The sequence below is a fragment of the Trichechus manatus genome, unplaced genomic scaffold (genome assembly GCF_000243295.1).
Source record: "Trichechus manatus latirostris isolate Lorelei unplaced genomic scaffold, TriManLat1.0 scaffold00066, whole genome shotgun sequence".
NCBI lineage: Eukaryota > Metazoa > Chordata > Mammalia > Sirenia > Trichechidae > Trichechus > Trichechus manatus.
The window spans coordinates 10,039,005-10,064,524 of NW_004444002.1; the positions used below are offsets into that span (position 1 = coordinate 10,039,005).

A 25,520-nucleotide genomic window follows, 5' to 3' on the forward strand; every position below is an offset into this window, starting at 1 on the left:
GTGTCCTAGGTGGGGGCCTATCCTCTTTCTATCAACTGAGTTTTGGCAAGTGCAGAGGAACAATGCCTAGAAATCAGGGCCTTCTTCACACTGGTGGCGCGTGTGTCTCAAAACGGACAAGTGTGGATGCCTAGAGGCTTCAAAGCCCCTCTGAGAGTCAGGTTTCTGGAATTTCCTAGGTGTTCAGGGCTAAGCTTTGGAAATGAACTTTCAGGGACCGCCCCCCCCCCCCGCCAACCTAACCTGAACTAGCTAGTGCCTGTGAGGTTTTGTGGTCTGGTGCTAACTAGCCCTGCACTGTCCTTTATGGTTGCCATGAGCCACATGTAGCTACTTAAATTTAAATAGACGAACATTAAAGATTCAGTTCCTCAATCACACTAGTGACTTGACAACCGTATGTGGCCAGTGACTACCAGATTACATCATGCATCTATCGTCTTGTTTCCACCATCACAGAACATTCTATTGAACACCACTGAACTAGACCATTCAGGCATGACAGTTTTATGTAGCTGTGTGATCTAAGATGAAAGCCTCTCTGGCACTTTCCACCCTTGCTTAAATCCTACCTGTCCTTTGAGGCTTAACTCAATCCCAGTTCCTCCAGGAAATTTTTCCTGACCACGCCAGCTCACAGGACGCCCTTCGTTGATCCTTCTAGAGCCCTGAGAATACTTGATGAGACCGTCTTACCGGTCTCAGATGTTTGCTTGTAAATTCATCTTATTTTCCCAGTGAGGGTGCAAGGCCCTCAAGAGTAGAGTTTAAACCCTACCACACCTGGTAGGTGTACCTATTTGTAAAGCCTGGTCCCTCTTCTCATGCCAAAATGCCCATAAAAAATACTTATCAAGCCCTCCTTTTCTCCAGCTGCCTTTTCTACTTTCTCTGCTCTTATTTTTCAGTATTACAAGAATCAGCTTGTAGGACACAGTGTTATGCTTCAAAAGCCATGTAATTTTTTAAGGAAGGTCGGCAGGCTTATTTACGTCAGATGTAGCAGTGTCAGTCCTGGAGGAGGGGTATGAGGATGAAGTTTTGGGTTTATTAGCGTCAGATCTTGGAAACACTTTTGACAGAGTCGATGATACCTTCTTCATCATTTTCAACTTCCGTTTGGAATTCACACGTTTGCCAGAGTCTGTGAATAAAGCAAAGGAGAAACTGACATTAGACTTTCCGATTGAGGCGGTCATGCTTGGGGGTTGATAATCTAGAATTCGCAAATCAGCATTTTTACATAATAACTTATGGTTTTCAAAGTGCTTCCCCGAAGATTCGTTATTCGCTCCTTCTGACAGTCCTGTGACGGAAAGCAGGAGAAGTTCTGTGAGGTCAGACGCCTTGCCTAAGGGTCAAATGGCCAGCAAGTAACCAAGCTGGCACCAGTGCCCAGACTTTTGAAATTTTTTTACTGTTGTTAAAAATATATAACAACACTTGGCAATGCAACAGTTTTAACATGTTCAATTTAGTGACATCAATTATATTAATCATGCTGTGCAACCATGGCCAATATCCATTGCAGGGCCCAGGTTTTCTGACACACAGGCCAGCGCTGTCCTCACTGCACCGATGCTTCCCTGGCCAGCTCTGCAGAGCCTGCCTCTCTTGAATATTCTAGCAGATAACTGTCAGCAAAAAGCCTAATGAGCTAGTTCCACGTGAAAAGGGCATGTCCAACTCTCGACAGCATGGGTGTTGATTTCAGAATGTCCAGGCAGAAGCAGAAGTGCATTTTAAAAAGCCCACCACTTCTCTCCTCTCTGGGAGAGTTTTCAGTTGATCGACCCCAAGGGATCGGGTTGTCAGGTGAGCTGTAAAGGACCTGTGTGGCCAGTAGGAGTCTCCGTTTGGACCCATTTGTTTCTGCACCACTTATTTTGTGCGTAGAGCTCTTAAAGCACACCCTAGCTCACTTTACACAATGATTATTCTACCTGGAAGGACAGAGAAGTGTTTATCTACTTTGCTGATGCATCATGACAGGATGTGCTAGCACACGAATACACACTGGGCAATAAAAGCGCATACTTGCTTTTTCCCAGTAAAAGATAAATTCCCCTTTGTACCTCTTGCAGTTACCTAGTTTTTATCTTCTCCAACAATATAACCTTGGGAACCTCAACAATCTGTGGTTACAGCTAAGGTTCTTGCTGTTGTTGTTAGTTGCCATCGAGTTGATTCCGACTCCTGGTGACCCCATGTGTGTCAGAGTAGAACTGCTCCCTAGGGTTTTCTTGGCTGTCATCTTAACAGAAGCAGATCACCAGGCCTTCTCTTCTGTGGTTCTGCTGGGGGTGGTTTGAACTGCCAAGCTTTTGGCAAGAAGTCGAGCGCTTAACCATTTGTGCCACCCAGGGACTCCTTACAGAGCAATACTGTAGTACCTTTGCCATCTTGTCCTGACCGGTCAGCCCCCAGACCACGTCTCCGATGATAACTCAGCACTAGCTAGTCACTAGCTTCCTTCCTCGATGTATTTAATTTTCACTCTGCCCATAGCAAATTTACCCCCAAATAAAGGGGGGAAGAAGTTCAGCTTTTCAAATTAATAATGCAGTGCTGGCAGGTCTTGGTGGTTTAAAAGAATAAGAATGACCCAGAAATTAATAAGGAAAAAGCAAAAATCTGCAAGCTTGAATGAAGGAGAAGGATCTGAAGTGTGAAAAAGCAAGCCAGAGGCTTTGTTGCAGGATTGGTGCATGTGCTGTAAGGCTACGTTTTGAAAACTGCATTGCGGGCGACAAATGAAACTACTTCTGAAATCTGGGGATCTTGTTAAAAATGCAGATGCCTGGATGCCGTTTCCCAGAGATACTAACTGGGTGGTGGAATTGGTTTTGGCTATTAACCAAAAGGTTGGTGGTTCGAACCCACCCAGACGCACCTCAGAAGAAAGGCCTGGGGATCTGCTTCCAAAAGGTCACAGCCTTGAAAACCCTATGGAGCAGTTCTACTCTGCACACATGGGGTCACCATGAGTCGGAATTGACAGCAACTGGTTTTACTGGTTTAGGTCTGGGGAGGGGGCCAGGAATCTGTATTGCTAATAAGCATCCCAGGCGATCCTGATGCCAGCAGTCCCTGGAGGACACTTGGAGGCACTGCCCCCAGCTTGCAGTCACTATTAGATTCCTGCATAGTGTTCAAGGTCGGCTGGTGGCTGGTATCCTAGGATAACAGCACGTGCAAAGCCCAGCCCAAGGAGCATGTGACCTCTTCAGCTGCCAATTGATATTGCTTTCAAAGGAGAACTGCTGTGAAGAGAAATGGAGCAGCAGGCGTGGCATTCGCACTGCAGTGAAGTAGGAGAGTTAGATCTTACGTTAACATGGTATATTTCGTACCTGATGTGCCGTCCTTTGAGGAAGATGTACTGGCAAGAATACTGTCACGTTGAAAGAGTGTGGTAAACTGCCAAGACAAAGGTGAAATACTACCTTAGCTCTCTGCCTCTTGTTGGACAGTAAACACTAGAAATACCAAGAAATCTTCAAAGGATGGAGCACAACCATTGTAGCACCACACACAGTTATCATTCTGAGACTGCCTATAGGCACCACCTCTTCTGCTTCTTGCAATTCTACATCCAGAATGGGTCCCCGGCATGGATGTGGGCCTTGTTGCCTCTGCAGGATAATTTCAAGGGCTCAGGTGTCCCAGGTCACAAAAAAAATGTTAGTCCTGTCTGCCCCCTCCCTCCTTGGGCTTAGAATATATAGAACATTTTGGATCCTTCTCTGAGAGATTATGATAGCGGAGGCCTTAAGGGGAGGAGGGGCATCCATTTTACCACCCAGTCTGCTTTTATAGAAATCTTAGCAATTGTGGGGTCTCTAGCAAGAAAATGGCAGCGTGAGGTTGCAGGAGCATGGAGGGCAGGGCTAGTGGCACCGATCCTGCCTTTCCTCTGTGGACCTTCATCACCTCTTTGAATGCAGAAGCAGCATGGTCCCAGAAAGGCACAGGCTGGGGCAAGAAGCTGGGCTGCCGTGTAGCTACTCTATGGGGATGGCAGTTCAAAAAGGGAGAGGAAAGCTCAATGAAGTAAGGCCTAAAACCATGCGAGAGGGGACAAGTGTGGCTTGCACTGACTATGCGGAGAGCAGAGTACCAGTATAAGAGTTTTACTCTAGTTCGTCCAAGAGGATTTGAGGCAGCTTATGGCTTAAGACATTGCAAAATAGGACACTTAAAGGGATGAACTGGGACAGGAGCAATCGAAACCACTGCTTCTCAAGCCTGGCTGCACAAGAGAACCATCTGGAGAGATTTTAAAAATATGGATGCTTGGGCACCACCCCAATTGAGCTGGGATCCCTGAGGGTGGGACAAGTATTGGTATTTTGTACAAGTGCCTCAAGTGACTCTAAGATGACCAGAAGGAAGCAGGCGGTGCAGGCGCCGCCAGGTGCTGACACAAGCAGATGAGTGATGTCAGTGGTTCTCAGTGTGGGCTGTACGTTCAAATCACCTGGGGAGCTTTTAAAACTCCCAGAGCTCAGGCTGCAACACGGCCCGACTGAACCAGAGTCTCTGGGGGTAAAGTTCACCAGATGGTCCCGACGTGTGTCCAGGGCTGAGAAGGTCTGCTCTGTGTCCTAGGTCACAAACACGGCTGCACCTCAGATTCACGGGGAGGGGCTTTCAGAGCTCCTGACTTAAAAACACTGCATTCGGCTCTGACGGCTAAGGCACTGCTCATTCACCACAGGTTTGTGGGGCATCTACTATATGTCAGTCACTGTTTTAGGTGCTGGGGATACAGTTCTGAACAAAACAGACAAGGTCCTTGCCTCTGTGAAGCGTATATTCAAGTGAATACAATATACCCTCTGTCCGAGGCTGAGGGAGGGAAGTGTTGTCTGTTTTATTTACTGGTGAATCTCCAGTGCCTGGTGCATGGTTGGCACTCAGTAAATAATTGTTGAATGAATGAATGATGGACTGAATGGTGACTTAAGTGCAATGAATAAAGATAAAGCAGGCTAAGGGGGACAGGGTGTGAGTGTGTGTGCTTCTATTTCACATGGGGTGGTCAGGGAAGGCTTCACTGAGAAGGCGACTTTTGAGTGAAGACTGGAAGGAAATGAAGGAGCAAGGCACACAGATATCTGGGGGTAGAGAATGCCTGGCAGAGGAGGAGCAAGTGCAAAGGCCCTGAGGCAGGAGCGTGCTTGGCATGTTAGGGGAGCAGTAAGGAGGCAAGTATGGCTGGAGTGGAATGAGTGACAGAGATGGAACGGTGGGAGAGGAGGTGGGCAGACCATGGTAAGGACTTAAGGGAAACACGGGGGCTTCTTTTTCTGTTTCTGACACTGAGAGCACATGTATTTGTATATGCAGAGGCTAAAGTTTTCCTGGAGCTAAATGCAAGCAGGACTTTAATAAGGGATGCTCAGTAAGGAATGCTGCTGAGTATCTTAGTGGATCATACCTTTAATTATAGTTTTACCATGGGGAGGGAAAAAAAACCTCGGCAAGTGAGAAGAAGGAAAATCAGCAAGAAGAGTCCTGATGAGCCAGGGAATTGGCTTGGCAAAAGGAATAGCCACCCTGTCAGCTGGCCCTCAGACTGCAGATTTGGTCTTTTGATGAATGAGAAATGACTGAAAAATTGATGTGCTGTGTGTGTGTGTATGTGTGTACACATGCTGGGTGATGCAAAACAGAGAAGAGGCCTTGTAGCTTCTGCCTTCACTGGAGACCTCCTAAGAGGGACTGCGGGGAGGGGAATTTCCTGGGATCACCTGGAGGAGTTGGCGGGCCTTTACCTGCCTGTGAAGAATCGGTCCTCAGGAACACTGGGAAGTAGCTGGAATCAGCACATTCCCTCCAGCAGGTCCCCTTCCTCTCTGAAGTATCTGTTGCTTCTTTGCCCCCACCAGGCCCCTCCCCTGGGCCTCCCTGCGTTTCGGCTTTCCTCCAGAGGCTACAGGAACAGGGCTGGTGAGTGGAATTGTATTAATGTGCTGGGAGTGGGGGGTGGTAGCTTACTCTGTGCACTTAAACCAGCACAGCGACTTACTCAGAGGTAGGATTTGGATTAGGGGATTTTCAGGCCCCAGAGGGAGATTCAGGTGTGGGAAATTGTGAACAAGAGAATACATCCCGATGCCCCTCAAAGCATGCCCAGCAGGCAGTTCCTTATTTCACCTTGTGGCCCACTGGATCACAATGAGGGGCTGGTGAAACATACTTACCTTAATACTGCTTGGATTCTCTGGGGTGAAAAATTCAAAACTGTCTGTGGTCAAAACACAACATTGGAAAACAGTTACTTTGGAAACATGTACAAATTTTGGCACAAAAATAATCTCATCAAAGAATCATAGCAATTAGGCCAACAGATAGATCTTAAAAGAGCACAATGCTCAAGGCAGACATTCTTTACTAGTTAAGCTAAACTATTGTTTGGTTTTAAGATGGCTTCAGGGGATATTTTTGGTTTAAAGATTGTGTCAGGGCAATAGTTTCAGGGGTTCATCTAGCCTCCTTGACTCCAGAAAGTCTGGATTCCATGAGAATTTGAAATTCTGTTAAGATACTCATCTTGTTGTTAGGCTCTCCTCTCCTCAAACCCCTTAGAATGTGTAAGTCCCATGGCGGGAAGGGCTTTGTCTGTTTTATTCATAGCTTTATCCTCAGTACTTAGAAGAGTGTCCAGCACAAAAAAAGTGCTCAGTGAATCTTTGTTGGATGAATAAATGAATTGGACAGGTGCAACACTACCAAAGGATACAGGAACTAAGCATGGATATATAACTAAGTTGAGGAAAACAGTGACACTGGATTTAGGTTCAACAGATATGGGATCTATACTCTGACCAGTGTATGATCTTGGACAAATCACCTCCCCCTCCAAACCTTAGTTTCTTGATCTCTAAAACAAAGGGGTTATACTAGATGGCTTCTTTCTGCCTCCAATGGCCTATGATTTAATAATGCCAGAAACACACCAGTGACATATTATGTTACCTTCTGGCTACGGCATATTTGTAGAATTCTGGAATATTTACTGCTATTCTATGGTTCATCCTTTAATGACTATTATTTCCCCTCCTAAGTTGGGAGGAGAACTTTCTTGAGTAACTGCTTGAGTAAGCTGCAGGTTGGAAATAGGGTAAACTCTGGCCCTGTGGTATGAGTTCCAAGGCTGCCTTTACAGTAAACATGACACTCTTTCCTCTAGGCTAGTGCTGTCATTGTTAGAACCACACTGATCCTTTGAGGGTTCACCAAATAGTCAAAAAGTCAACTTATAAATGTTTTAATGGGCCAGTTCTAACAGAGACAAAAAATAAAGTGGGATCCACCCTAGCCAGACTTGAATGTAAGCAAATAAACTTAGGTTTAATCTTTAGCTTTAAAAGCCTTTTTATATATTTTAGTTAGGGCTAAGCTATTTATATAAAGTAAGGATAAACTCTTAAAGAGATGATTAAATCCTTTAATCATCCTTTAGCATAGGCTCTGCTACATATAAACATATAAACTATTGTTGTGATAAATTCTTATTTCCTGGATATTTCCCATAGGCGCATAGTAATTATAAACTTGTAATATCACACCACATACTCTACACTAAAATCATTAGTGAAATCTCAGTAGCGATTCAGACAAAGCAAACTAGTTGGCTCATGTTAACATCTGACTGACCCAGTACTCTCCGCAAAGTAGATCAACCTACAGCCAAACTCATTATTAACTTCAGGTTTGATGACAGGAAAATTTATCAAGGCAGTGAATAGTCTCCTTTTAAATACTATCCAATTTAAATTAAGAAAAAAACAATCAAGCAAACCTTCTGTTATTTTGGCACTTGGATCTGGCATTTGATCCTCCTCATTGTCACTGAAAACAAAAGGTTAAGGACATTTCATTTTCAATGTATTTAATAAAGAAGGAACTACTGGTTAAGCAAAAGAACAATCTGTCGAAGTCATACAGAAGCAAACCTGGGAGGGTATGTCTTTGACTTCTCAAATCAAATGAAAATGAGCGCTAGAATGACTTTTATTTGGTCCTGCATGTGCCCTCTTCTCTTGTCCATTGTAGAAATCATTGAGAGTTGCCTGCATTACTAATTATGTATGTTAAAACAATGATGGGCCAGGAGAAGAGATCCCAAATGGCATCAGGTAAAAAAAAAACGGAACAAAACAAAACATTAATTTCAGACTGCCAACTGGAAAAGTATGTAGTTACAACCAGGGAGATTTTTTTTCCTTATACCCAGTTTCACCCATGATGCAATTTCTGAATCTTCTTATAAACTTACGAACAATTTTAGACAGCTATTCTAGAAAAAAGTGCTAATCAGACTTCAAGTCTACAGTATACTCTGCTGTTCCCTGCTCCCTATAAATACCACATAGTCCAGCCTTTGCTCCTACAGTCTTCCCCAGCTTCGATGGTCTTCCTTTTATGTAAATCTTATCCATCCTTAAAGGCCCAACTCAAACTCCCCTGCTTTTGAGAATTCTTCTTTGAATGCTCCAACTTACACTGCCCCCTCCATTCTTCAGATTCCTCTGACAGTCAGTGACATACTTTTGAGCATTTAAGTAGTTAAGGGAACTAAGCAGGAACCCTTCTGGGTGGGCCATTAGTGTAGGGACTATTGTTGACCCAGTGCCTGTCTCCCAGGTTCAAAAACCTAACACATTAGCAAAGACTTAATCTAACTATGCTAACTATATCACTCTACTAGCAAACAGGTCTCAGGAGAAGGACACAGAGGCCAGGTAAATAAGAATGGGAGAAAAGATGAGGAATAACCACAGTGGGGAGCTAGGGGATGGGGTGACGGGAGGTTAAAGGGCTGAACACTAGTCTCCTTCCAGGTGTACTGGAGGGTCCTATTCTTCTCATAAGCATAATTTTCATTTCAGATTATTTTCTTAACCAACTTGTATTGCTTTAACTGAATGTACCTAGAAAATGAAGTCAGATCCTCTTCGTTGTATGAAGAGGAACTCATAATTCTGTGTATTAAGTGGTGTGTTGGTTCAGTCATAGATTTTCTTTCTTCCTCCTGGAAAAGAACAGGTCAGGTGTTACACACAGAAGAGTTTGAAATAAGTAAAATATATAACATTTCCTGACTGTCTATGTAGCCAGCATTTCTGACCATGCTGCCTGGGGAAAATGTCCTGCACACTGTCTTTGGGCATGAGATCAGAGCTTCACAATAAGTAGATCGGAGTTTGTGTTAAGGCTACGGACCCCGTGAGCTGTTGAATTGACTAGAGTTGTATCTCTGTTTTGTTTTTTTTCTGGTTCACTGCAGCTTCTGGGTTAACCTAGGAATAAGTGCAAATGGATACTCTGGGGAATTGTCTCACCAGGAAATCCTAAATCATGTGTATTCGCCAAACATACAGTATGGTAGAGTTTTGGGGTTAGGGCCAACCTAAGAGGTCAGTGGGGTCCAGATCATCACTAAAGGGATAAGGAATCTGAACTACGTGTCAAAATGATAGTGGGGTTTATGGGCTAACTGTGGGAGGTATATTCAACTTATTTGACGAACTTGCTATGTTTGGACAAGTCGGCTAAGTAACTTAAGAAAAAAGCCAGCTGAGTAACTTACCCAAAGGTCAGAGCCAGAATTCAAACCCAGACAGTCTGAATCTGCATGAATCGTTTTACTCCCTCCAGCCCATCTTCTCTTCCAGACCACTGGGGGCATGGGGTTTCCTTGCACAAAACTTTCATCAAGTACTTACCAGGCAGACTAAAAAGAAAGTGTGGAATCTATCCTTGTAAATAATTAGCTTGCATTTCTCCTAACTGGTTTCCATTTTGTTTTTCTCTTACTTCTAACTAAGCTAGGACTCTTTCCATGATCTTTTTTTCCTTGATTGAGAGTTCTGGCTTCATCTGCTAATCATTTACCTTTTATTATAAATATCACCAGAGTTGAGAGAGACTTCCTGGATCTAGTTTAGTACCCTCTCCTTCCTAATCAAAGCACTGTACGTTACTGGGACTAAGTCTGTGAAGCTCTCTACCCTTTCCATAGAAATCTTGTCACTGACAGTCACATTTCTAACTTACACTGGGCTCTATGTTTTTCTCCCAGTAAGTAGAATCTGTGCTGGTAAAGGATTGTGAGGTGGTCTTGTCTACGCCAGAAAGAATTCTCTTCATCTGTGTCTCCTCAGATTCCATCAACTGAGCTGAACGTATGTTAACACTGTTTGGAGTTATACTGGATTTGGGATGACATTTGCTGAGGGACAACCTTTTTCTCAGACGGCTCTTGCTTGTCATGGGCTTGGGAGAGGCTGCTATGCTCGCTGCTGGCTTCGTGTCTTCTTTTACTTGATCTTCACCTAGGCCTTCGATGAATTCTTCTTTTACAACCTCTTGTAAAACAACTTCACCTTCATCTGAAATCAGGTCCTCTTCTATCTTATGTTTTGAGTTTTTGCAGTCAATATCATGAGCGACCAACCGAATAATAAGGTCTTTTTTGTCCTTGACATCTTTTAAAAGCGCCACCCTGGTGATGTCAGGTTTTTTCAAATTCAGAAATGAATTCCTGCTGGCAGGCTGGAATTGAAGAGACAATAAACATTAATCAACTGCCCCAATCATTTTTCCCTGTAGTTCTACATTAATAAGGCAATTTTCACATGGGTTTGGGTACCAGTTTCAATTTGTAAAATACTTTTATCTTCAAATACCATTTACTTATATATTAGTGATATATTTAAAATAAACAAAAATCATAACGAATGTTTGTTCATTTCTGTAATTTTTTTTGCATTCAAAAATCATATTACTCCAGTACAAAGAAGAGGGCCCAACTAAGACGCTTTCTTTTTGCTTCAAATTTTACTTTTTACTTGCCAAGAAATGCAAAGTGCACAAAAACTGTAATTACGTTCTGTTTTCATCATTTACCTTGAAAGGGTTGTGACAGACTTAGACATAATAACATGTTTTTCTACACTCCTTAGCAGGGCAGTAATCATAGAGCAATCTAAGTACAGATATTTTCATGAAAAAAGACAAGGTATTGGCTGATTTGAGTTTTTAAAAATGATGAATAATAGCCAAAATTTTGAAGGCTTTGAATCTTTACTCCTCACCTCTCTCTCTACCCCTAGTCCTTTTGAACATATTTTCCAAAAGAAGCTTCAAAGAGTAAATCTTCATTTCTCCTCACCTCCCTAGTCAAATGTCACTTTTCATTTTGCAATGTTAAAGACAGATCAAGGAAAAGACAGTTATAATTAAATAAATGACTTTTCCCATTTCTATAGCCTTTGATGGTGCCACAGAAAATGAATTTATCAGTCTTAGACCTCAACATCCCTTTGTAACACTGCAAACCAGCTTTTCAGATTAATGCTGCCCTAAAGAGCAAACGGAAACCCTGGTGGCGCAGTGGTTAAGAGCTACAGCTACTAACCAAAAGGTCAGCAGTTCGAATCCACCAGGTGCTCCTCGGAAACTCTGTGGGGCAGTTCTACTCTGTCCTATAGGATTGCTATGAGTCGGAATCAACTCGACGGCAATGGGTTTGGTATTTTTTTAAGGGACAAATATCTTTTGTGCAAAGCAAAATGAAAGAAGAACCTCTGTAAGAAATGGAAACAATCAATTTTGATTGTCTATGCTGGTGGAGGGGAACAGTGGTTCAAAAAATCCTAGATCATTTGATATGGCTTTGGAATTTGTCACTGTATGAGCTTTTAACATGCATGCTTCTGGTGTGATGGACATTTTGGGGACCTCAAAACAGCCTCAAAACAGCAAACAGAATTCCTGCTTGTGGATTCCTGCCTGAGAAGGAGCCTGCAAGAAACAAGAGAAATCTAAGCGCCTGCAATCTAATGTTTGTTGAAGAATGTTGCTAAGTAAAAGCAATACTGCCAAGAAGCCTTAAGCTGGAGACTTTGAATCTCTAGCAGAGATTTTCTCTGGTTTAGCTGATATCCTATTAACTGGCCTGTTTGCGCCCTAGGTGGTGGCTGTTGTTAGTTGCCATCGAGGCGATTCCGACTCACGGCGACCCCATGTGTGCAGAGTAGAACTGCACTCCAGAAGGTTTTCAGGGCTGTGACCTTTCAGAAGCAGATTGCTAGGCCCGTCTTCTGTGGTGTCTCGGGGTGGGTTCGAACCGCCAACCTTTCAGCTAGTGATCAAGTGCTTAACCGTTTGCGCCACTCAGGGATTCCAGTTGCACCAATACAGTATCATGAGAATGTATAGCCATAAAAAGCTGCGGGAGTGGTAAGAGACTGCAGTTCTTCTGAACCACCCAATGAGGATTACAGTCCCAATCAGTCTGGTTTGCTGTTAAGGGTATTTCCCTGTACTCTCATTCTTCAAGAAAAGGTAGTTCAGTCCGACTGGCTAATGAAAATTAGCCTGATGCCTTTCCACTGAGCCACAGAGCTGATGTGGTAAGCCCCAGGAAAGCAGGGGTGCTGGATGAATCAGAGGACCCAATTCTCCTACTGGGCTGAGCAAGAGAAAACTGGCCGAAAATTGGCTTCATTTTACAAATACATTCCAATAGACCTGCCTGAGGCAGGAAATCTCACTAGCCCTTCATTTCTTTTCACCACTGCCTTTTGCACTTACCTCAAAGGGCTTTACATCCAGTCGTCCACTCTTATCCAAAGAGACACGCCCTTCTTTCTTTCTCTGACCTACATCAGGTGTATTTACTATGTAGCTCCTCCCACTGACTGCAGCTCTTCTCAGTTCTTTTATGCTATATCCAGTTCTCTCTAAACATTCCATTTTTAGTTTCTCAAGAGGTTGTGTTTTAATAGAAATTACTCCTAGGTGTTCACCAACAATATCTGGGCCGACACTGATTGGTTGTTTTCCACAGTAAGGAAGGATACACGTGGAAAAACCAACCAAATCTCGATGTAACATTTCTTCCTCTAGCTCAGGCTCCACTTTGACAGCATGCTCATGTGCTTTTTCAACAATTCTGTCCACATTCAGATCGCCAAAGAGATCAGCACTCGAATCTTTTGAGCCAATTGTTTCTAATGGACAATTTGAAATTTTACTAATAATTAAAGAAGCCACTTTTTTAGGAAAGAATCTGCTTGTACCTCTCATATCACGGTAAAGGTCTTCATGCGTGCCAGATTGTTGTAGCACATGATTATAGACTGAATTAACAACCTGAGAAATCATTTCTATATTTTCTGGAGTTAGGTGGTACTCTTCAGGATTAGTAGCTACAACCCTAATGTTATTTTTAGAAATTTCAGCTGTCATGGATTTTGTCAGTTGAGATGCAATTTTATTTAACTCAGGCTTTGATAAGGTTTTTGCATCTTGGGTTGAGGCACATGGCAACTTCACTAGTTTAGCCAAGAACAAGGCCAATGTTTCCTCTAAAAACATGGCATCTAATGCGGAACCTTCCCTGGATGAAGGCTTTTCCTTCGACTTAAGGTCACTGATAATTTTAATCACTTTGTCCATAATTGTGACAGCTTCCAGAACTAATTCTGCACTTGAAGCTTCTTCCTCCATTTGCAGCTGCAATTCAGAGTTGGAGATTTCCCTCACCATTAAAAAACCAATTATATCAGAAAGGACATTACTCTGACCCATTAAATCTTTATACACTGAAGTATGTGAGCCAGAGTGCTTTAAAACACTGTTGTACACAGCACTAACTACCTTTTCAATAGCTGCACTGTCTGCCAAAGATATGGTAGTATCTTCCTTGGCCTGGGGTACAACCTTAATCTGACTTTTAGAGATATACTCCTGAAATGAATTTAAGATTTTTGAGGTTATTTTTTGCATTTCAGTATTTAGAGGATTGTTTTGTTCCTCATCTGCTTTTGGAAACATGGATAAGAGCTTTGATAAAAAATTGACGGCAATTTCTTCTATGATGTTAAAAGGCAGTTTGTAAGTATACGTTTGTTGGGGCTGGACAATCTCAGTGTTTTGGATGACATTTTGAAGGATGTTTCCAACCACAGAGTCTATTGCAGTGCACTGATGTGGACTCAGCATTTCAGAAAAATAGTTTTGCAGTTGATTGCCAGCCACTTCTCGTACAACTAAAGAAACGATGGTTTCGGAAAGGATTCTGCAACCACTGGTGACACAATTTTGTACGATCTCTTGTGATCCAAATTGTGGGAGGAGATTATTATAAATAGTCTGAACCACTAATTGAATAATTTCATCATCATTAGGATGTGAGGATTCTACATATTGTATAATCATATCTGTATCTTTGGCGATGTGTGTCATAACTGTACTTACTAACTTCATTTGAAGGAAATCCAGTTCTGTGTACAAGTTGTCCTCAAATATTTCTGTTTTAGTGTTGGCTACTGTTGAGAAAATTTTTGATAGAAGAGAAGAAATGATATTCTCTAAAAATTCACGTGGCAGCATTATGGTATATGGCAACGATGTTTGACATTCTTTGCATGCTGTTTGGGTCACCTTTTGGAGCTTTTTAATAACCTCCTTAGATTCTAGAGGTAAACATACTGAAGATGGAGCCTCATCACAAAGTAGAAAGTCTAGCTGGTGTTGAAAAATTTCTTCTATTACCGCACTAGCTAGCCTTCTTGCTAATTTTTCACCATTACTATTTATGTCCTTACAAATGGAGTTTTGAGATCCATATTCCAGCAGAATATTGCATATAGAGGAGTGAACAACCTTATTGACCAATGACTTATCGATTGATGGTATATTAGCCATAAAAAGTACTTCATCTGAAGGTATGTTAGCTACAGCGGCCATACTATGCATGGGTGGTATTTTATCCATAGGTATTATTGTTATTGTGGGTGGCACTTTATCTACAGATGGTTCTTTTTGCCTGAGGGGTACTTTATGAACTGGTGACATTTTATCTGCAGATGAGAAGAGCTGATTTCCCTGATCTGGACTTAATACTGTAATTTGAGCATTTGAAAACTCCTTTAACAGTGAATCAATCAGTTTCATAGCTGTGTCATAGAGCTCAGCTTGATTTACATCGTTGGTTACACTTCGACATGCATCGTGCGTATCCGGTAAGGAAGAAAAGATCAATTTGTTAGCTATTTCAGCAATAACATCTTCTAAAAAGTTAGCAGGCAAAACCCCAGGTTTATTTTCTGGTGGGTTCTGCGGACTATCTAGTTTACTGTGTTTACTTTTAATTTCTTTATCTTTACTTTTCTCTTTCTCTTCCTCATTTGAAAGAACTTCCTGGCAAGCTAAGGGCGTTAAATCCTGCATTGAACCAGGCTGTGCAAAATTCCTGCCATGCACCTGAGTTACATATAATACTTCATCACCTGGGGGATTTTGGAATTCTGAATCATCGATTGGTCCATGAAGAGAAGATATTCCTAAAACATTGATGTAAATTCTTTCAGTGACAGTTTGGACATGTTTAGGATCCAAGATTTGTTTGCCATCTGCAACTGGAGACACTCTTCTCCTTTCTCGGGTCTCTTTATTTCTCGTCATGGATTTCAAAGAAAGTATTTCCAGGGGTCCATCCCCTTTTTCTAATGTACTTTCTCTGGTATCGTCACACTGCTTTTTATCATCTATTTTTAAATCTGGTTCCAGTACAAACTTCTTGGTTTTTGTATCATCAGTAGCTGGTGAAAAATGTTCATATATCCTATCACCCGGCCCTTCCTCATCGTTTCTAGCTGAACCGTCATTCTTCGTAATTGTTGTGCTCAAATCTGGACCCTGAGTATCCTTACTTTTCACACTGGTAGTTGGAAAAGTAACTTCTGATACCTTCTCTTTGTCTTTTCTAATTGAACGTTCCTTTTTCTTCTTATCCTCTTTCTTTTTATTTGCCACACTTTCAGCTGACCCTGATGCTAGGGGAATTACTTTGCTTTTCATAATGCTAGTTACAGCAGTATATACTGGCTCGGGGATACTGTATTTTTCCATTGAGGTCGCTTCCTTTTTGAAATTCTCTTTTCTATCTATTGCCAAAGTGTCAATTTTGTCTTTCAGGCCTGATGTTAGGACAGTGAGCTTAGATGACTGTTCTAATAGAGACAGTGCATTCCCCTTTAAGCTTCTGTTTCTCTTTGTAGAGGTTTTATATGGTAGATGTTGAACCCTTTGGATGATGCTATCTACATCTAGAAATGAAAAGAACGCGGAAGACCAATCTCCTGAAAAAAGTGGTTGAATTCTGAAAGCAGACATTGCCTTCTCAGCTAAAGCAGCAATCATCTCTATAACAATATCACTGCTATCATCCTTCTTTGTTAGACTGTTAGATCTATATATTTCCATGGCTTCATCATACACAGAATCAGATACTTTATCAATTGTGTCTCTATCAACCGGTGGAAAACAAAACATTTCTTCGGCATTTTCTAGAACTTTAATTTCACTTTTCCTAAATTCTCCTATCAGGGCATTTGCAAATTTTACAGCCATGCCTACGAGGTCTCCCTCTGATATTTCTTTGTCCTTAGGATCTTCAGGATTCCTTGGGAGAGTATAAAATTTGTGAACAAGGTCAATTATAACATCTTCCAGAAATGTTGCAGAATACACAGAAGGCTGTGGGAAAGACAATGTTTCTTCTTTACCAGGATTACAGAGTGCAACACCACGGTCATTTTTAGGTAAGTTGCTGGCAGATGATTCTTCATTATGTAAAAATGGCTTCAAGTGATAATCCATGATTTCCTCCATAACGAAACCAGCTATTCTCCTGATGAATGAGCCTTCCTGTTTGTTTGTGTCTTCCTGTGCTTCAGTTTGTAATTTAAACTTCTTCATAATGTTGTTACATACGGAGTCAATGAAGTTCTCGATTGCTCCTAATTGCATACTTTCCGTATGCTCCTCTGCCGTGGCAAGTCGAACCTCATGTTCAGAAATTTCTGTTATAATTTCATCAGCCAGTTTTGAAGCTGCATTCACAGATTCATAATCTGGTGGTACCTCTTCCTCTTTTAGTTCGGTTTCAGTCTCAGATAAAGGGAATATATGTGCTAGAAGCTTGTAAATCATATCTTCTAACAGCGAACGAGGCAGTACAGTTATACATGATGGCAAGATATGGCTATCGTCGTTGATGGTATCGAGCACATTTCTGATGATGTTCTCCTCTTGCAGGGAAGAGTAAGAAGTTGCTAATTCTCCTGAAATTAATGACTCCACCTGATAATCAAAAATTCCTCCTAAGAGCAAATAAAATATTTTTCTTCCAAAATCGATAGCATCACTTTGGATAGCCCTATAAACGTGAATTAGAGATTTGTAATCATCTAATATTTTTTCATAAATTAGGTTGACGGTTTTTTGAACCATTTCTTTATATCCTTCTGAAAAATACAGATTTTCATCTAAGTTATCTGCAACTAAAATTTCTGATGTGGAGAACTCCAGCACAATTGATTTTACTAATGTTGTAACAATATCAGCTGTGCTGGCTCTTGCTTTGTATGGGTTTTTGGCAGCTAAGACATTATGTGAGAATGCATAAAGGATTTTGCATAAAAGCTCAGAAATAACTTCCTCCAAAAATACAGCTGAATTCACAATGAAAGACAATTCTCTTCGTTTAGGATCTCTTGCTCTCTGTTTGTAAGTTTGATCAACTGGACCTGAAGGGAGAGTTTTATCTTCAGATAAAAATGACTGAAGATGATGGTTAAAGATTTCTTTTATTATATAACTTGCTATTTCTGTAACAGGCAATTTACTTATGCCTTTTTTATCTTTTGCAAGAGACTGGTATAAGTTAGAGTGACAAAAGTTGGCATAGATGGCATCGGCCATAACCTGGATCTTTTTTTCTGAAATCATGTTTTGTTTTCCATTTCCATGTTTAATAATACATACTGCATGTTTGGAAATTACTGACATAATTTCATCGATCAGTCTCAGGACTGTGTTACTTAAATCTGATTGCGAAGGGCCTGGGTCTTCTGCACTGCAGCCCAATGGACTTATCTGAGATAAAATCTGAGTGACGATTTTTTCCAGATGAGTATGGGATAATACAGTGGTATAGATGGTGGAAGTCTGTCTTTGGAGTCTTGACTTACTAATATCATATTGAACTCTCTTTATCAAAACATCAGCATTGAGTTTTGAATATAATTTAAAAGACCGTTGTGCTAGGAAATCTGGATGAATTTGGAAATCAAAAGTTTCTGCGAGGATAATTTTAGTTATTCTCTTAGCCAACGTCTTTGTGTCATGGAGAAAATCTTTATCAGGTTCCCCTGCATATTCTTGTAAAGCTTTGCTATATACTGTGCCAATAATTTCTACGACTACTTCTCTAGCTACTGGTGGCAAACACAATTGATCCTTAGCATTTTCTAGGATGCTCACTTGGGCTTTTGAGAATTCTTCTGTTATCAAATATATGAGTTTCTCAGCTGTTTGTAACAGTTCTTTTTCTGACTCTCTTACTGATTTTGTTTGCACAATGCCTATCACCCTGTGGAATATTTTGCTTAAAACCCCAGAGATCACATCTTCCAAAAAGGCTGAGGGATAAACACGGATAAGAAACTGTTGCCTTCTTGCATACGATAAGAGCAAGAATGACTTTCCATACACAAATGGATTAAGATGTTGTTGACAGATATTTTTAATGATAAAACCGGCTATTCTATCAGTCAGAACATTGTTACCACTTATGAGGTCATGCTCCACCGCTTCTTGAGACTCAGAGTTTTGCAAAATATTTCTGAATACTGAATCAACGAGATGCTGAGTGTCATCCTCTGAATAAGCAAACTTGGTTTCTTCATCATCTTTTGAAAATCGAATTTCATGTTGGGAAATTTTCATCCTAATATCACTGATTAAGTTTGAAGAGATTTCATTGAAATTAACCTCTGATCTATCCTTTGAGGTTTCTCTGTATGGAAACCTGTTATATGCAGAAGGAAATATTCTAGATAACAGCACTCTGATTATGTCTTCTAAAAATGTGTATGGCAGCAGGGTGTTATATGGAGATAAATTGTGGCTTGGCTTGGTAGATTTACTGATGCTACCAAGGATGTTCTGAACAATGTCCTCTGCAGTTAAAGTAGAGTAGCAATAAGTGGACAAGTCCCCAGAAAACAGTGGATGAAAAAGGTAATCAGAAATAGATCTTACAATTAAATTGGCAATATTTTCCACAAAAATATCATTGTCTTTGAGTTCTTTATTATCAACATCAGGGGTCAACCCATGCTGTATCAGAATATTCCTATAAACTGACTTGACAAGTTCATCCATAGTGTCTGAATCTATAACGGATAAAGTTGGCTCTTTGCCATCACGAAGAATGCGAATTTTAGCTTTGTTAAAATGGTTATTTATTGAGTTTACTATTTTTTGGGTGATTTTTCCCAGTTCAAGCTCAGTGTTATATTTTGGATTGAAGATCTTTGGTACAAGCCTGGCAACAATTTCTTCCACAAATGCCTTAGGATAAATGCCCATACCTAGTGATAACGGCTTCTGGGATCTCTGTGCCTCTCTGGCTTCAATGAGAACCTCTTTAACCATACTTGATATCTCATCCAGTGGAGTTCTTGAACGAGGGACGCCCTCTCCACACAAAAAGGGTTGAAGATGATTTTCAATAATCTCTTGAATAATAAGACTGGCTATTTGATCAACCATAACTGGGCTTTGGCTTACAACACTTTTCTGTATTGACACAAGAGAGTCAGATATTTGCAAAATATTATTATAAACAGACTCCACCATTTTTTGGAGGTTTTCTTCTGTATATAGATAGTGATGATCATATTTAGTGAGCCAGATCTTATGCTTTGAAATGGCTAACATAACCTTATTTATTATACAGGTGGATAGCTCATTAAAATCTGAAGTCATGAAATATTTCTTTCCCAGGCATGAAGCCTTGCTGGGTAGAGGAATGAGCTGAGATAACAGCCTTCTGATGACATCTTCTAAAAATGAGTGCGATAGCATGGTGGTATAGCCTATTAAATGTTGAACTGGGTAATTAAGTTCTCTTAGGCTATTTTGAAGTTTCTGCAGTATATTTTTGGCTTCGAGAGGGTAATACGAATTGGGTGTGAGCTTTCCCACAAAGCACACTGGGAGTTCATAGTCTAAAATCTCTATCAATATGCCATTAGTTATTTGTTTGGCTACTGAGGTGATAACATGTGCCAGATTATCACCAGAGGTCACTTGTAATTCATATTTCTGTAAAACATCATTATAAACTGAGTCAACAATCTTACTAACAGTTTCTTTATAAACTGGTGGAAAACATAGCTTTTCTTCAACATCCCGTGAAACAGTAACTTGAGCATTATTAAACTCATTTACCACGGAGTTGACACCTAATATATTCATCTCATTGAGCTGCGCTTCAGTGACGTTTTCATTTTTGCTCCACAATGAGGTAAACAGATGAAGAAAAATGCCTGAAATGATTTCCTCCAAAAATGTGGCTGAGTAAACACCCGTGCTCATGCCTCCCGGATGTAGCATGTGGTGCTTGGGTGTTGCATTCATTGTCTTTTTTCCTGGTCTTTGAATTGGTGATAAACAGGGTTTTACTATAAGTGGCTCACTAAATGGGGCTTCCATTTTGGAACTAGTCACCCTGAGATTATTCACTGCCTTTGTCAAAGGCTTGCTGTCATAACTCACAAATCTTACAGGGTCTTTACCCTGTCTTGATTCTTTTAATTCTGGCCTTTTTGACCTTGGGGAACTAGGAAGTCCCTCTCTTGTTCTATATTTTAAACGCTTAGGAGTAAAAGGTGGACTTCTGGAGGGTCGCTGTATACTGTGTGACAGCTTTTCCATTAAGGATTTCACCATGCTATGGGAAATAATACTAAGCATAGATTCTTGGTCTGTTTCCACTAGATTTTCCAAAAGGTCTGACATGTCATAGTCTTGAACTAATGATCCATAGTCTACAGTTCCCTCGCAGTAACCAAATTCTTCATCTTCTACATTTTGAAGTATGTCGAACGGTTGACGTTCTTCTGCTGATACTTCATCCGAAGAAGGGCCGTTGGTAAGGAGGTTGTTGGTTGTGCATTCTTCCAAAAGTATTCGAATAAATTTCTCACATACAATATTCAAAAGAAAAACAGATTCTGGGGAGAGACCTAGGTTATTTCCAGGTATGCTGCTACCTGGCTGGTTATTTGGGGATGGGAATATTTTTCTTGCTGTCTTACCAGAATCCATATCCCAATTTGGGCATTCATCTGGCAAAAACAAATCTAAAACAATACTAAAAATTTTACTGACTACTTCTTTGGATTCACGAGTTTTTAGGTTACCAACCAGACTGCCTAACTTACATGCCAGATAATTTAATTGATTTTTCCGTACAAGTTGATTAATTTGGCGAGTAGAAGCAGATTTCCAATTTCTGGGGCTTGTCTGTCTTTTCATAGTTTTAGTTTGGTTTCGCACAGGCAAACTAGGGCTTCTAAGCATGGAAGATGATTTATTTCTTCCTCTGCTGTCAGGCTGATGATTTATTCCTATTTCTTTGGACAGAACATGAGTCACTTCTATCAAGAGATCCTGAAAGAGGTCATCGATGTCAACCATATCTACACCGGGGCAGTAAATATATTTTGTTTTTACAGAAGCCATTTCTTGTGTAATGTCTGCCTTTAAGATGTCATTATTAAAAAGGATACGGATAATGATTTCTGAAATGCTTAAAGCAAGTTTGCCGATAGGAATTGACTGGCTCTCACACCCTAAGGAATGAACTAAAATAACCTTGCTAAATGTGGCATCTTGGCTGTCCGGTGCTTTCTGTTTTATTTCAGTCTCTTCGGTGCAATCAGAAATTCTTGAAATTATGTGAGAAACAACCAATTTAGTGAGATGTTCACAAAGTTGATTAAGTGAAGAATCACTGTGCACGGTTCTTACAGGCTGCTTTGATTCATATTTTTTCCTTGATGATGTGGAAACAATAGGTACTTTTTCATCACGAGGACCTTAAAACAGAAAACATTGCTAATTTTAACATGTATTAAAGAAAAATGCTGGCCATTCAAAATATTGGCAATAGAAAACAGAAAAACCTAGTCAAGAAAGGAACTGGGTTTTCTTTAAATCTGTATTTTCCACCTTGTGGAATCTTTACTTCAGTCAGAAAGGAAAATAGGCCAGCAGAATCCAAATCTCTAAGTCAGGTGCTGCTTTCTTCCTTGGAGAGCTATGTTGCTCTAAAAAGCTAGAAATTCTGGGGCAGAGAAACTATTTCTAGCTTTAGTGTTGCAATACCCTAGTGTGACTCCAGCGACCTCATGTAAATTCTTGAAAAATGTTTTGGCTGTTGAGCTAATTATCCAGTTTGGGGCTTTACAGTCTATATTAGATTGAACCAAATGAAACTGCTGGTGTTCAATAGCTTTGACATACAAAAATGGCTATTTCAAATAGTTCAACCCAATACATGCATGCAAGCATTCAAAGAAAAGGAGTGCAAATATCATCCTTGCAAGCATGGGTTTGGAGTATTATACCTAAAAAGAATTTAAGTTAGAACACTGGAATATGAACAGAACCAAAAGTTTAATGGTACTGTTCTTATAAACTCTGTCCATAATAATGGCAAATACTTTGACTGTATATCTCAAAAAGAAGTTGGATCATTACTCTGCTGTCAATTAACTAGGCATGAGTTGTGACTGTAATGTAAGACGTCTTTTGTCAAGAATTTAAACCTCTTTGGAACTGCTTTTTGGGAATTGCCTTTGGAGCAATGCATGTACCACACAAGAAAACTGTTCTCAGCATTTCATAGTCATATCTCATGCTCAACCCAAACCTCTAGCTTTAAATTACACCTATTTAATCTCATCTGTAGATAAGGAAAACTGAGCAACACCCCTCCAAATAAAAATTATGCAAACGCCTAACATTTTTTCCTTTAGCATACTGACCAGTTGAAAAACACGTAAGCAGATAAACAGTCACCCTGAATCCAAGACTATTTTCAGAGAAGCAGTGAATGTAGCTTCTTGGATGTAAGGGTAAAAACAAAACTCTTAAAATTACCATTGACTTTGTTTTTCTAAAATTATGCCAACTCTTCACAAGTAAGTTATTTCTCACTCACCTCTGGTTTTGAAGTTCTTGAAGTGTGCGACCACAGATGTAGTAACGTATCTTGCTATTAGATGGATTTCATTCGGTCCCAGCTCCTGATTGGCAAAAGCAATTACTTCAGCCGCTTTAAGAGCCTCTATTTTCTCTCTCATTGGGGACTTTTTACTCTTCCACTTTTCTAGTAAAGGGAAATCTTCCCCACTGGCTTCAGGGCTTTTATTTGCTTCTTCGGTTTTATAGTTGACTCTTTTTCCCCACATTTTCTGCAAGTTTTTCTCCTCATCCTTTTGTTCTCCAGACATTACAGAAAAAGGCCCCTCTTTTGATACAAAAAATGGCTTAATTGTTTCCACACTTTCATTAATATTTGGCAGTTGCCCTGGAAGGCCATAACTCAACAGCATGGTATTAACGACATTTTCTGCAGCTAAACATATACTGAGTGGAGAAACAGTTGTCTGTATTTGGCTTACCTGAACAGCTGGTCTAGGGTGCTCACGGTGATGCACTCTTTGATTTTTACCTTCCTGCACTTCGAAGGACATGTCCTGTGTCAGCACTGCTTCGGTAGAGTCATTGGATTTCTTTGGTGGTTTTTGCAAGATGCTGTCTTCAGGCAGAAAACTGTTTCCTTTCATGGCTTGATCAAAATGGCTGAGGTCTTGGATTTTGTCTCTAGAACAAGATGGATTAAGTTCTGATTCGAGTCTTCCCATTGGCTCTGAGGTGTTACTGGTATCGCCTGCAGAGTACCTCAGGGGCACCTGAGGTAGATTTGAGGAAGCCCTGTCCTTTTGTTTCACACTTTCCTCTGAATAAAACAGCAAGCTAGGAACTTGGATTTGTAGATCATCCCCACAGCTAGCTCCCTTTAACTTTGAAGTGGTCATTGCCATTCCCGATGCTAATTCAGCCCAATTAACAGAGTAGGCGTTTTCAGTTCCTTCAATGAGATTTTCTTTTGCGTGGTTTTTGATCAGTGACTCACAGAAACGGGTACATTGGCCCATTAATGTGCTGACAATCTCACTTGCTACTGTGTTTTCTTCAAATACGCTAACCGAAGATGGTTCCACTTGGTGTATTTCTCTGTCTAGCTTGTTCTTAATTATACCAAGCATGTCATTGACGGTATTGGCAGTATAGGTAAGCAATTCTGAATGGAATGAATGAAGCTGTCGAAGGGTATTCTGTATGTTTTCCTGGGAAATCATACTACTTGATTTAGATTCATCAGGAAGCTTATTCAGTGGCTGTAATTTTGGCAATATTGTTTTCATTAATGGTTTCTGCTGGGAAGGGGAAAAGTTTTTGATAGGGATTTTTACAATATCAGAAAAAGCACAGGTGGAGACATGTTTAAATTGCAGGTCTACGAAGGACTCCAAAATGTGCAGAACTTCTTCGATGATATTTTGAGCAATTCGATTGCCAGAACCCCTTGCAATTTTGTCTTTCAACTTCATGTTATAGATTGGTACATTGTTAAGGTTGTTTGTGCTTAAGGAACCATATTTCCTTCCAGTAGCAGTTTCTCGCTTGCTTGGTAGAGTTTCTTTACTATCAGTTATGTGCAGCTGTGTCAAGAAGCACAGCTCTAATTTTTCAAATAGCCTTTCAACAATTTCCCTGCCAAATATATTAATTTGGACTTGGGCATCTTCAGCTCTAGAAGATCTTTTGAAATCATGGTACCTGATTTCACAAGTCTCAAGATGTGAAAGATTTAAAAGTGAAACAGGCTCTTCTAATTCTTTTGCTTTTATTAAAATTTCATTCAAAACAGTCTTGGCTCTCATCAATAGCCTATATTTCTCATTTTCCATGCCATCTGATTCTGTTTGCCATTTACCAAACATTTGTTTAAAAATATCTTCTTTTGGAAAAATTATTTCTAGTTGTGAAGAAACATTCTCTAATGAAAACTGTGCCTCTGGACCAGTAAGAGAAGTAGCACTTAAATTCTTTTGTGCAAGTTTGAGATCATCCGAATGTGAGCATTTGATTGGATGAGCCAAATTGTTGTTCTTGGCAGCGTATAATCCTTGCAAAACTGCATGAACGATTTCACTTGCTGTCATGATCTGATCAGAAGGTAAAGCTTTTACATTTATTCTTGCTCTGTTTGGCCTCACTGTTTGAAATTTGTCCATAATTGTTTCCAGAATATTACTTACTATCTCCTTGGCATACATTTTTAGTTCTGCAGTGGGCAGTTTGGTTCTTGCTAAGTTTTTAGAATCTCCTGTTGATACCACCTGTGAGAGTCCATTGGCAGTTCTGGACCGGGTCCCTCTTGAAGTCTTCTCTCCAGGGCCTAACTTAGTTTTGTTCCTGGCCTTACCACCACTAGGTCCTACCTGTGGTTTGGCTCCAAATTTAGGCAAAGAGGTAACTTTTGATCTTGCTTTTAAATTTGTTTTAAAACC

The 25,520-nt window shown here is 40.5% G+C and overlaps 2 protein-coding genes and 1 pseudogene across 2 annotated transcripts; all 3 read right to left on the reverse strand.

Annotated features, from left to right (window-relative positions):
* Positions 1–791: 791 nt before the first annotated feature.
* On the reverse strand, positions 792–9,987 carry LOC101341491 (fibrous sheath-interacting protein 2-like). The gene is made up of 6 exons (XM_023734301.1): positions 9,602–9,987; positions 8,943–9,043; positions 7,811–7,860; positions 6,210–6,253; positions 3,354–3,420; positions 792–1,144 (listed from the first exon to the last, which is right to left on the reverse strand). Exons 1-6 carry the CDS (start codon positions 9,698–9,700, stop codon positions 966–968), a joined length of 540 nt encoding a protein of 179 aa, XP_023590069.1. The 5' UTR covers positions 9,701–9,987; the 3' UTR covers positions 792–965.
* Positions 9,988–12,490: 2,503 nt separating this feature from the next.
* Positions 12,491–21,573, reverse strand: LOC111821122 (fibrous sheath-interacting protein 2 pseudogene; annotated as a pseudogene).
* A 539-nt stretch (positions 21,574–22,112) lies between these two features.
* On the reverse strand, positions 22,113–24,754 carry LOC111821125 (fibrous sheath-interacting protein 2-like). The gene is made up of 2 exons (XM_023734300.1): positions 23,565–24,754; positions 22,113–23,186 (listed from the first exon to the last, which is right to left on the reverse strand). Exons 1-2 carry the CDS (start codon positions 24,555–24,557, stop codon positions 23,094–23,096), a joined length of 1,086 nt encoding a protein of 361 aa, XP_023590068.1. The 5' UTR covers positions 24,558–24,754; the 3' UTR covers positions 22,113–23,093.
* Positions 24,755–25,520: the final 766 nt, after the last annotated feature.